Source organism: Eutrigla gurnardus (assembly GCF_963514095.1).
Source record: "Eutrigla gurnardus genome assembly, chromosome: 13".
Taxonomy (NCBI): domain Eukaryota; kingdom Metazoa; phylum Chordata; class Actinopteri; order Perciformes; family Triglidae; genus Eutrigla; species Eutrigla gurnardus.
This window is the reverse complement of record NC_139936.1, coordinates 22,014,384-22,025,930: the sequence shown is the minus strand read 5'-3', so window position 1 is coordinate 22,025,930 and position 11,547 is coordinate 22,014,384. Positions and strand designations below refer to the sequence as shown.

General features: G+C 41.3%; 2 protein-coding genes across 2 annotated transcripts; one reads left to right on the top strand and one right to left on the bottom strand.

The window, feature by feature from the left end:
* Positions 1-617: 617 nt before the first annotated feature.
* LOC311023853 (alpha-N-acetylneuraminate alpha-2,8-sialyltransferase ST8SIA3-like) lies at positions 618-7,025 on the top strand. Its single transcript, XM_084025941.1, has 4 exons — positions 618-1,052; positions 2,359-2,481; positions 3,213-3,770; positions 4,671-7,025. Exons 1-4 carry the CDS (start codon positions 898-900, stop codon positions 4,951-4,953), a joined length of 1,119 nt encoding a protein of 372 aa, XP_083882067.1. The 5' UTR covers positions 618-897; the 3' UTR covers positions 4,954-7,025.
* Positions 7,026-8,045: 1,020 nt separating this feature from the next.
* Positions 8,046-11,139, bottom strand: LOC311022788 (ras-related protein Rab-27B-like). Its single transcript, XM_084024339.1, has 5 exons — positions 10,967-11,139; positions 10,790-10,875; positions 10,083-10,186; positions 9,810-9,933; positions 8,046-8,370 (listed from the first exon to the last, which is right to left on the bottom strand). The coding sequence occupies exons 1-5, from the start codon at positions 11,117-11,119 to the stop codon at positions 8,184-8,186; spliced, it is 654 nt and encodes a 217-aa protein (XP_083880465.1). The 5' UTR covers positions 11,120-11,139; the 3' UTR covers positions 8,046-8,183.
* Positions 11,140-11,547: the final 408 nt, after the last annotated feature.

Below are 11,547 nucleotides of genomic sequence, written 5' to 3'. Positions count from 1 at the left end.
GAGACAGAAATCCATTCTGCCTCCTGCAGTAATTCATGCATGGAAACAGGAGGCATGCATTTGCATCAAGCACGTGTTCTGTAATGTCTCTGTTGGTGGAAGAAGTGTTACTTTCTCTTTCACACTTAATCTAGCAAGTGTGAAGTGAAAAGTCATGCAGTCATAATTGAATCATATTATTAGCATCAAAATATACTGTCAAAAAATGTCCATGCCTATAACAGAATAATGTTTTTTATATTATGGGATCATAATTATTGATTCATTAATCCCCACATCACTATAATGTTGTCATTTAATTCGAATGATTGCATTAATATGTACATTATTTAATGATGCAGCTGGTAGAGGTTCATTTGAATTATTTTAATATACTGCTGTTCCTTGGCGATTAATACAGTCATATATAAACCTATATCCTTATAATACATGTATCTGTTTATTTGTATTATAAGATGATAAAAAAACATGTTTGCATTGATAACATGTACATTTAGCCTCCATCCTCCTATAACCACAATCATTGTGTGTGAAGGGGGGGTTCTGGATGCTGCTGCTGCTGGTGGTGGACGGGGCTTGGCTGGATGTGTTGACGCGCATTTCTTCCCCATCTCCACGATTAAACCGGCAGCCTGGAGGGAGAGTCGCAGCGGAGAGCGCAGCAGCAGGAGAAGGAGCAGCAGCAGCAGGAGAAGGAGCAGTGAGCGGGTATGAGAGCGGAGCGAGCCGCGGCATCCTCACCATGCAGCCGACCAGCACCACCAGCCGTCCATTTTACACGTTTGTATGAGCGCGCCAGCGGCCGTTCGGTCACACGCAGTGTGTGCGGACCCGGCGATGACAACATAGGCCAACGCCTCGCCGCAGCTACATACAGGGAATGAAAAGGCTCCCAAGATGGTCCGCATCGCCAAGGCCCTGGGTTTGGTTATTCTGTGCGTCGCTGTGCTCATACTGTCGCTCATCAGCTACGTGTCCCTGAGGAAAGACAGCCTCTTCACCTCCTCCAACTACATGGGAGGCCCGAGGATTATGTTCCACGCAGGCTTTCGGTGAGTGATGAGTTTGGTTGGTATAGCTCCGCTGCAGATCAGTGAGTGTTGTTGTAAACACACGGGGGGAGTCGGGCCTTGTGTGCGGTTCAACCTGGATGTGATGTACAAGCTCAGCGCCTCGCTTTCCCGTCTATTCGCCCCAAATTGCTTCCTGCCAATCAAACGGTTCAGGTGCTGATGTTGTTGCCATGGGCGACCCGTGTCGTGACACACGGCAGGCCTACAGCGAAGTGCCTACTGCAAGCAGCATCCCATCCAATCAAAAGTACATTTACTCAAGTACTGTGCTGGCGAGGTACTCGCTCACTCCATTTCAGTGGAAACATTGTACTTGTTACACCCTACGGTTATCTGACACGCATGGTTATTACCAGTAGCCTACAATAACTGTGGTGGGAAAGTACATTTACTATAACAACTAGTGTTGTTCTCGAGTATCATTTAAAAATACTTGTACTTTTACTCAAATACTTTCCAATTCTATGTTTCTTTGCTTCCACTCCATTCAGAGGAAAATTATTGCCAATATGAATGTATTTTGTAATCACTTACAGTTATTGAGATGTAATGAAATTACAGTAGTCAAAATGTTGGTGATTACAAAGGGTTACATCTAAATATATTTTATTAAGCTAAAATGTATAACGCTCACTCTGTTGCTCGGTTTCAATCTTAAGTTATATTGAAGAATATCTGAGGTGTCTGAGTGCTGTTATCAGGGTTGCACCACCAAGTTGATGTATTGCAAATGTAAATAGATACATTTCTAATCAATAAACTGTAACTATAGACTTTTTTGATTTGTAATAAATCATTACTAATCGGCTTTTTAATCCATCTGATCGGCCGTTGTAAACGTCAGTCAATTATCAATAATTGGATTTTTTGCCGATCCAAGCAAACCTTTTTTCAGAAGGTTCAACCAGTCAAAGGAATTTTCCACAACCGGGCAATCCAAAATGTATTGACTCAAAAGATCAGATTATTAAATGAAAAATGATTGATTGGATCATATATATTAAAATGGGTTCAGGATGCCACTGCTGTTACATTGAAAGGTAACTGTTTTTATGAACACGGAGAATCAGAATCTGATGATTTCCAAAGAGTATGTGATCGTTTCCAACATTTATGGTTGTTGGTAGTTTTATGAAAACCTCCTTGTCTTCACAGAACAGCTGGAACAGATTAATGTGGACGTCTTAAATACCTCACAAAACCATCTGAAAAAGGAGTCGTTCTCACACGGCACCCAATGGATTCTCAGGATTATATTCCTTATGCTTGTTGTTGTTGTTCATAGGTCTCAGTTTGCCATGAATTTCCTGGATCCTTCCTTCATCCCCTTAACTAATGCCCTGAATGAGGAGCTCCAAGGAAAACCCTCGACATGGAAGTACAACAAGACGGCTTTCTACCAGCAGAGGTGAGAGATTTGAATCCACAGCCACTTTCTACTTGTACTTGTACTCCATACTGTTGAACTGTCGGCCTTGCAGGATAAACAGGCAGGCAAACAGGTCCCTAGGTTTCTGGCAGTGGTGAAAAGTAACTAAGTACATTTACTCAAGTACTGTAATTCAGTAGAGATTTGAGGTACTTGTACTTTATTTGGGTGTTTGCTTTTCATGCCATTTTCTGTTTAACTTCATTTCAGAGGGAAATATTGCACATTTGACTTCACTAAAACTATTTGACGTTCTGAGTTACTTTGCACACTAATACATGCAAACAGAACAAAACAGAGGAGGTTATGACTCAATTAATCAATAGAAATGCAATAAGCAACTATTTTGATTGTTTTTTAATGTTTTCTTCCAAAAACATTTGACACGGAAACCACTTCTCAAATTGCTTTTTTCCTTTTAATATTTTTGATCGTTTTTTTTTACATTAAAACAAAGGTTTGTGAAGGTTTGTGAAGTTTCTCACTATTATCATCATTTTTTTACAATCCAACCAACCGATCTCTTGAGAGAGGAAATAAACACAGCAGATTAATCCATAATGAAATCATTATTAGTTGTTCTCTTATACAACATGGTTTAAAATAGCAACAACACATCTACATTGTGTATTGCTACATTTACTTAAGTAGAAGGTGTGAATACTTCGTTCACTCCTGTCTGTCACAAAGTGTGTTTTTCCTCTTTTCAGGAAAGATATCTTCAGCTACATCGACATTCCCACCAACTTCTCCCTCACCAAGAACAGTGTGCGTGTCGGCCAGCTGATGCACTTTGACTACTCCAGCCACAAGTACGTCTTCTCCATCAGCAACAACTTGAAATCCCTGCTCCCGGACACCTCTCCCATCCACAACAAGCATTACAGCATGTGTGCCGTGGTGGGCAACAGCGGCATCCTGACAGGAAGCCATTGCGGCCCGGAAATCGACCAGGCCGACTTTGTCTTCCGTTGCAACTTCGCCCCCACGGAGGTCTACTCCAAGGACGTGGGCAAGAAGACCAACCTGACCACCTTCAACCCCAGCATCCTGGAGAGGTACTACAATAACCTGCTGACCATTCAAGACAGGAACAATTTCTTCCTCAACCTGAAGAAGCTGGAGGGAGCCATCCTGTGGATCCCGGCCTTCTTCCTCCATACCTCTGCCACGGTGACCAGGACCCTGGTGGACTTCTTTGTGGAGCACAAGGGACAGCTGAAGGTGGAACTGGCCTGGCCGGGAAACATCATGCATGATGTCAACAAGTAAGAGTGTTGATCTAATCCTTAGTTCAGACTTTGTCAACTGACTTAAGAAGCTAACTGGAAAGTAGGATCAGGACCACAACTTTGGATTCAGCAGTTAAAAATTGACCCTTGAACTTGGGCTGAGTATCGATATTTCCTATATATTACACCTTATTTGGGGGGATATTATCATATTACAGTAGATAACACTGCTGTTAAATAAGAAGATACACACACACACAAATCAGAACTACTTTATATGTGAAGGGTGGAGGAGGACTTTAGGATTCTCACAGGAAAGAAGCTGCTCTGAAGGTCCCACTTTAGAATGTATAGCATATAACCTAAAGCCAGACTGACAAGTTTCATGATTAATTACATAAGTAATTACACATCCAGCAGATAGAGTAACATATAGCATTCACTTCTTATGTTTGTCCACCTGATGAATGTAAACCGAATATTCACCCTACCTTTTAGCTCTACTTTTGGTCTCAATCATCGACTGCTGTGACAAAATAACAAACTGTAAAGATGTGGGTCGGAAAACGAAAACAAGGAGCTAAGAGGGGTTAGCATAAAGGAACTCTTAATCACTCATCACAAACATTCAAGTTAAAAAATCCCCACATTTGGATGACTTTCTATTGTAATCTGAAAATAACTAAATATGTCATGGAGTAGAAAGAACAACATGCCTCTGAGATGCAGTTGAGGAGAAATATTAAGTGTACAAGTACCTCAGTTTTTGACTTTAGTGCAGTTCATGTGTTTAATTACCACGCCAAGCAGTCATAAAGGAAGTGGGATTATGGTGGATTAGGGTGATCAGGGGTAAATCCTGGTATTCTGCTCTCAGAGGTAATTGAATTTCTGATTTTGGATGATTGACTTGTCTCCCTCCCCCCCCCTTCTCAGATACTGGAAGACTAAAAACCTCTCCCCCAAACGTCTCAGCACCGGCATCCTAATGTACACGCTGGCCTCCGCCATGTGCGACGAGATCCATCTCTACGGCTTCTGGCCCTTCGGCTGGGATCCAAACACGGGCAACGACCTGCCTTACCACTACTACGACAAGAAAGGGACCAAATTCACCACCAAGTGGCAGGAGACGCACCAGCTGCCCAGCGAGTTCAAGCTGCTCTACAAGCTGCACAGGGAAGGCGTGATCAAACTCAGCCTGACACACTGCTCTTAGACACAGAGGATGGATGGTTTCCGAGCGGTGACTCCAAAGACCCGGGCCTTGGTCTGCTCAGCTCAGCTCATACTTCTGTTGTGATCCACTGTGCATGATACGTGTTAAGGCTATTTACCACACCCTCATTTGACAAACACCACACTCACGTCACGCTGCAATTCCACATGAAGATGTCAAAGACTGGTCACAGCGGTGTTAACCATTTATTCGGTATATTGTTGTCTTTCGGCACTACACAGTTTACACTGCTGAGTTGCTTCCATTACCCTCCTTTGCATGGCTGCTGGCCGCGGCTGAACAGCTCCAACGGGACTATTTGAACTGGAGTTGGCAGTGGGATTTGACACAAAGTCTAATCTTCCAGTTTCACACGGTGTTGATTGATTAGTCACATTTTAACAGTATACTGATTCTGTACACTGAAATCACTGCCTAATCTCAGGGAAGGAGTTAGATCAGTGTTTTTTTGTACTCAGATTCAACACCTCAAGAGAGGTGTGGTTCCTGTGTTCTGGCTTTTTTCCCCCCACAGTCTGAGGTGTCAGACAAACTGCACTGGAAGATGGTAATCGTTTACAAGACTGTACTCTATATATGTATTGTATATGAACGTTAGTGTGTGTATATATATATATACATGTATACACACACACATATATATACATATACTGTATATGTATGTATGTGTGTCTTTTATTTATATAGACAGTGTGACTGTCCACTTCAAATTTTCTTGAGATTCTTCAAATTTTTGGAATAATTATCAACATTCCAACAACAAGCCATAATTCATGGACAGACGACAGTGTGTTGCCATTCAAATGTATGGTATCGGCCTACATTAGGTTCTGAGACTGTAAGACGTTTAAAAATACTTTCCACCAAGACGACAAGTCTATAGCCACGCTAGCGACTTCATTTGAGTCACAGAACTTGGATTCATAAATGTGCAGAATGTGCTTTAAACCCACGGTGATGCATTGTACACACTGACAGTAGGAACAACTCATATGTAAGAACAAGTTATGAAAGTTTCGTTTTAATATAGAAAACAAACTCAGTTTGAATTTACAAACAGCTGCGGAAAATTGGATCAATGAAAAACGGACGGACACTTTTACAACTCTTACTCTGAACTGGGCAGAAAACATTTGACCAGAGGGTACCAGACCATCTTGTGACCTAAATCATGGCGCTAGCGTGGCAAATAACATCAGGAAATAAAATCTCTTTCTTCAAGATCGACAACTGATCTATTTAAATTATGAAAAAATATATAAATAAATAATGGATAAACTATTTATTATAGAGCTTTTGTGGATGGAAAAGTTATGTATTCATCAATTCATCAATTCCAGTCCTTGTGAGATAAAACAGAGATATGAATGAATGTTATATGACTTACTGCATCTCGTATAAAGAGCATGATCCATTTAAATGACATTGCATGTGAGGCACTAACAAATATCTCAGCTAGTTTTATACAACCTTTTTGAAGATTGTTTTGAGGGTAAACAGTTTGTCCTTTGCTATCGTTTGTATTCCTGATGGCGTATTCCTTAAGAATATCACCAGTGTCTTTGTATGAGAGGCGTTTGAAGGCTTAAAAATAGAACCCTAAAATATTCCACATGGGACCAAACCTCTACAGTTCAATTTAAAATGGACAAGCTTTATTTTTTGTAACTGTAGATAATCTGGGGTTCTCACAAACAGTCCACCCTGTCATGCCAGGCTGACGCAGTCTGGAGGGTGGCTGGGCTGAAATCCGGCCACATGACTCGTCTCATGACTCTGCAACGTGTGCTCCCTGTTGCAAACTCTCTGGCTTAGGCTGAGCTTCAACAACACGGAGCAATGCAGGCATTCACACTTCCCAGATTGCAGTGTGTGCTTTTGTGCTCATTCAGATTTTAGCGTGTTCGGCATTGGCTCGACATCCTGTCTCACACAAAGCGTTTCTTGTTTTTTTGTCCGCCTCCTTCACAAGATGAGCATTTCAGATTTCCGTGTCGCCGTCTCCAAATCACAGTGCAATGACCACCATGAAAACACACACCCGATGTAAAAGGCTTTTCAGCTCAACTGTAGACCATCATTCCTTGGGTCCCTTCATTAGGAATGATTTGTAGTTGCACCAAAGACCACGTGGTCAAAGGGAGGATTGTTAGTTTGATGCTGATTCATTCAGGATTCTGGACGATGTCTGACAACTAACTAGTATTATTGTGTAAGAAATGGAGCATCTCTTTTTAGTGTTGATGTTGAATATCACTTTTTGTGGCACAAAATGATTTAAAACGCTTCGCTTTATGTGGTGGAATTTATTTGTGACTCCATGAATGTCCTCCTATACTTTTGTTTGAAAAGTCCACTGACATAAACGCAGGGCATTTTTACGTTTCTCTCTTAATTGAATCAAAATCAATGTGTAGAATGTGTGTAAACAATAATGATGCTAACAAAGTCTGTGAGGATTGTATTTCCAGTCAGAATAACGGTTTAGCTTTTGTGCATTTCAATGACAAGACAGTGACATATACATAATCTAAACATAAAATGTCTTTTTATTCCAAACTGCACTATACAGGATTTGTTCCAACAACCCTTTAACATTCTTGTACTTGTGTTTGATCTGCATGGCAACTTTCTTCCATAATGCATTAAAAAGCTTGGCTGCTTATGTACACGTCGTATAAAAGTCATACATCATGTAAGTGGCTATCTTGGTTGTTCTAACTAAAGCGATCATTCATATAAGAAATGTAACCATGTCTTAAATGTTTTTTGATTATACTCCATGATAAATATACGTTATGTGCCTGCATATTCCTTCCATCAATGCCTCAATGTGTCAAATAAAAACAGTATTTTCTCTCTGCTAATTCTCTCTGAATTTCCTGATGTTACTTGATGTGTTTACAACGACAGTTTTTACAAGAATACCTATATTCATTTACTATGTACAATGTTTAAAGTTGTATACTCTCCCTCCTCTGTCTCACTTCCCACAATGCATATGCTGTGACAAAAAATAACATTACAGACAGCAGATGTCAAAGAGAGGAATTCTCTCAAGTGAAGATAATATTTTAGTTGATTATACAATCTCAAATGATCTTCTCACCTGGCAGGCACCCTGGTCAGGCTCCGCAAAACAGCAGCATTTAAAGACAATTTGGTGTCATTTGGTGGAAATGTGAAACTAGTGGCTGCTGGCAGTAACATCAGCAGGCACACCTCCTCCTGACGGGAGCCTCCACTTCCTGGCTGGGGACGTGGCTGCCGTTGACTTCGGTGCTGTGGCCCCCTCGGGTGCTCTGCTCCATCCTCTTCATCACCAGCTCCAACAGGGTGGTCACAGCCAGGTTCACATCGACACCCGTCATCGCACTCGTCTCGAAGTACGGGATGCTGATGAGAATGGAGAGAGGGGTTTATTGCTGCTACATCGACGCTCACTGCCTTTTTTCTACTTTAAGCCCTTAGTGTGACAAAAGGAGACGCAACATAAAACCAGGTGAGATGGTGGAAGAAATGTATCTCATTTTATAGGAAGACTGAGGCAACGGCACAGCCAGGATAGAATCAATAGAATCTACCTATCTATTGGAAAACCAAATACAAAGACCTCATTAAGAAAGCATAGGAGGGTAAATGTCTATTAGCCCTGAGTAATTCAAACACAAAGTTATTTTTATTTTACAGGCCTGAAGAGGTGCGACAATATTTGGTTGGAAAAAAAGAAACTAGCAAAAACTCTAAAACGGTAACCATGACTCTGTGAAGTGTATTCTGTTCTTTTCAATCTCATGAGCCCCAACACTCATCTTGTGACCCCTTGGCCACAGTTCGGAAGCCACTGTGCTGAATCAATTAAGAAACCTCCAGGAGGAAGAGGAGGAGGGTGGGAAACAGCTCACTAGCACCGTCAAGTGTTTGAGGCAAAGTAGCATCCAAGTAAACCTACTGGAGTAAGTCCTTGGTCATCACAATATTCAAATAAAAACATCCTGTACTGAATGAGAGTATGGCACTCAAGCAATATGACTTAAGTTACAATCACACCTGAATATAGTTGTATTACATTAAACAAAGAGACAAAATCAGACGAATGAAGGCACAATGTGATCAACATAAACAAAAGGGAAGCGCTCCCATGAATGGGATGAAACTGGTAATTATTTCCATGGATTAATCCAGTTCAATTTAATACAACCGTCCCAATGATATTTAGTTAAATAAAGAATAAAGTAAATCTGCAAAAATATTTTTATTTGAGGAGCTTAGGGGCATTTGTGTTTATATAACAACTTAAACGAATTAAGCAACTATCAAAACAGTTGGCAGTTGTTAATATTTCAATTCTTGTTTTAATAATAAAAATAACAATAAAAACATCAATAATAATAATTAAGTATTGTTAGTATTAAAATAATTGTCGATCAATGAAGTGACTCATTGTTGCAAATCTACACTCACATTGATGGACGTTTTTTAAGGATGGATATGAGACACATCTACATTTAAGTTACTAATATCTGACAAAGTTAATGTTGATTATTATTATGATATAATTTTAACAATAACACCAATAACAATATAGAAACAATAAACAATTTTGAATTCTAACTCAATTAAGAAAGTATTTTCTGCACCAGTAACTGTTCTAGGATGTGTGAGGATAGATTTTTGAATAAAAACATGAAAACTCCTGCACACGGTGTCTACCTCTGTGCTGAATTTGATTCCTATCTTCCAACACTGAGAGTGACGCAAAGAAAAATGTTTTGTCATGACACATCGGGAGCAACCTGATGATATGTCACACAGTGCTGCATGCGATGCCTCACCCGTATCTGTCTGCCAGATCTCTGGCCTGTCCGGCATGAACATCCCTCAGATCCCGTAGATCTGCCTTGGTGCCCACCAACACGATGTCTGGACTGTCACAGTACGCGTTGGCCTGGAGCTGACCTGAACCGACACAGAGGACCTCATTTCAAACCCATGCCATGCAAACAGACACGCACAAGCAAACTTTGAACTCTGCCAGTCAACTGTCTCTCTCTCAACATTGATCTATGAGTATTGATCTGAAGCAGTGCTGCTGAGATGACACATACTCATCCAGTTCCTGACGTTGAGGAAACTTTGCTGATTGGTCAAGTCAAACATCAGCAGGAAGCCCATGGCGTCTCTGAAGAAAGCTGTGGTGAGGCTGCGGAACCTGAAAGCAGATTTGTTTTACAGTAAAGGGGCATTTCACTTTTATCCACGATGCTTTGGAGGCTGCCCTCCTGTCACTCCTGCTGTTACCACGCAACCAAAACCTGCGTGCACCGATGATGATGACGACGATGATGATGATGATGTTCTCTGAACTGTAAATACTTTGGTGACCAACCAGATCAGATTGGGCTTGACAGACGCTTAAAGGGAGCATTTCAGACAGAGGGTCATTAGTTTCATACAGGCAGGCAGTATGAGGGGAAAAAATATTTTTATGTTTATTTTGTTCTACAAAATATGAACCTAAAAATGAGCATCCTTTAATGCTTCCTGTAGTGCCGCCACCAGGTCCAAAACTTTTATGACAAAATAACAGCAAATTGAATGACAGTTTTTGTATTTAATTTTTTATAATTATTTCATTATTTATATAAATGTGAGCATTTAGTCCAAAGTCCAGCCTCAAGCCGTGGCGTAGACTCTTGTTTTGTGATTATAGCATTTTTCATTCTGACGACCGCTTGGAGTCGCAAAAGCCAGAAATTGTTGGCTATAATTGAACATGTCTAAAATATCTTGTGAACATCAAGGTTAAATGTACCTCTCTTGTCCCGCTGTGTCCCAAAGCTGAAGGTGGACATTGAAGTTCTTCCGAGTCGTCCCATCTGCATCTTTCCCTGAGTAAATCTTTGCCAAACCACAGAACAAAACCTCTCAGCTGAGTTCCATTTAAACCCGAGAATCATCCCGAACACATTAAATACCAAGCACCACTCACCACTCTCTTTTCCCTGAAGTCGATGCCCACTGTGGTTGTGAACTTGCGGTTGAACTTGTTGTCGGTGTACCTGTAGAGGAAGGTGGTCTTTCCTACTCCGGAGTCCCCGAGTGCCAGCAGCTTGATCAGATAGTCATAGTCCCAGTCAGCCATAGTGCAGCTGAGTGCTCAACCTGCCACAGAGTTGAACTCACAGTACAATGCAGTGCTCACTTGATAAGTCATCAACCGTGGGACTTTCAGACACTTAATGTGGGAATAAACTGGCAAACAGAAGCAGAAATGGTTCCACCTAAGCTGCAGTTTTCAGTCTGAGGGTGCAGGACCATCACACAAGCTTAGCAGGACGTCACAACTCCCCACTCATTAGGCTCTGATCAGAGAGGGTCGAACACATGACTTGAGCTGGCTTCCACATGAGCGGCTAAATGTCTCGCCAGTTTTCTCAGACGTTCAAGAGTGAAAAACACAGGCCTGTTTGGCAGACAGAACTCCTTTTATTGGCTCAAAGGGCTACGGGCAGACAGCTCAACACTGCATGACGCCTCGGCAATGCTTCGGTTCCACTTGCAGGTCAGGGA

What these genes read in the sequence shown, in the direction of transcription:
- LOC311022788 (XM_084024339.1), bottom strand. Translation starts at nt 11,119, where the DNA reads ATGGCTGACTGGGACTATGACTATCTGATCAAGCTGCTGGCACTCGGG. An exon ending in GACACAGCGGGACAAGAGAG is followed by an intron (nt 10,187 to 10,789) that starts GTACATTTAACC and finishes ATCTGCTTTCAG; the next exon opens with GTTCCGCAGCCTCACCACAG. An exon ending in GATCTGGCAGACAGATACGG is followed by an intron (nt 8,371 to 9,809) that starts GTGAGGCATCGC and finishes CATTCTCATCAG; the next exon opens with CATCCCGTACTTCGAGACGA.
- LOC311023853 (XM_084025941.1), top strand. Translation starts at nt 898, where the DNA reads ATGGTCCGCATCGCCAAGGCCCTGGGTTTGGTTATTCTGTGCGTCGCT. An exon ending in ATGTTCCACGCAGGCTTTCG is followed by an intron (nt 1,053 to 2,358) that starts GTGAGTGATGAG and finishes TGTTGTTCATAG; the next exon opens with GTCTCAGTTTGCCATGAATT. An exon ending in ATCATGCATGATGTCAACAA is followed by an intron (nt 3,771 to 4,670) that starts GTAAGAGTGTTG and finishes CCCCCTTCTCAG; the next exon opens with ATACTGGAAGACTAAAAACC.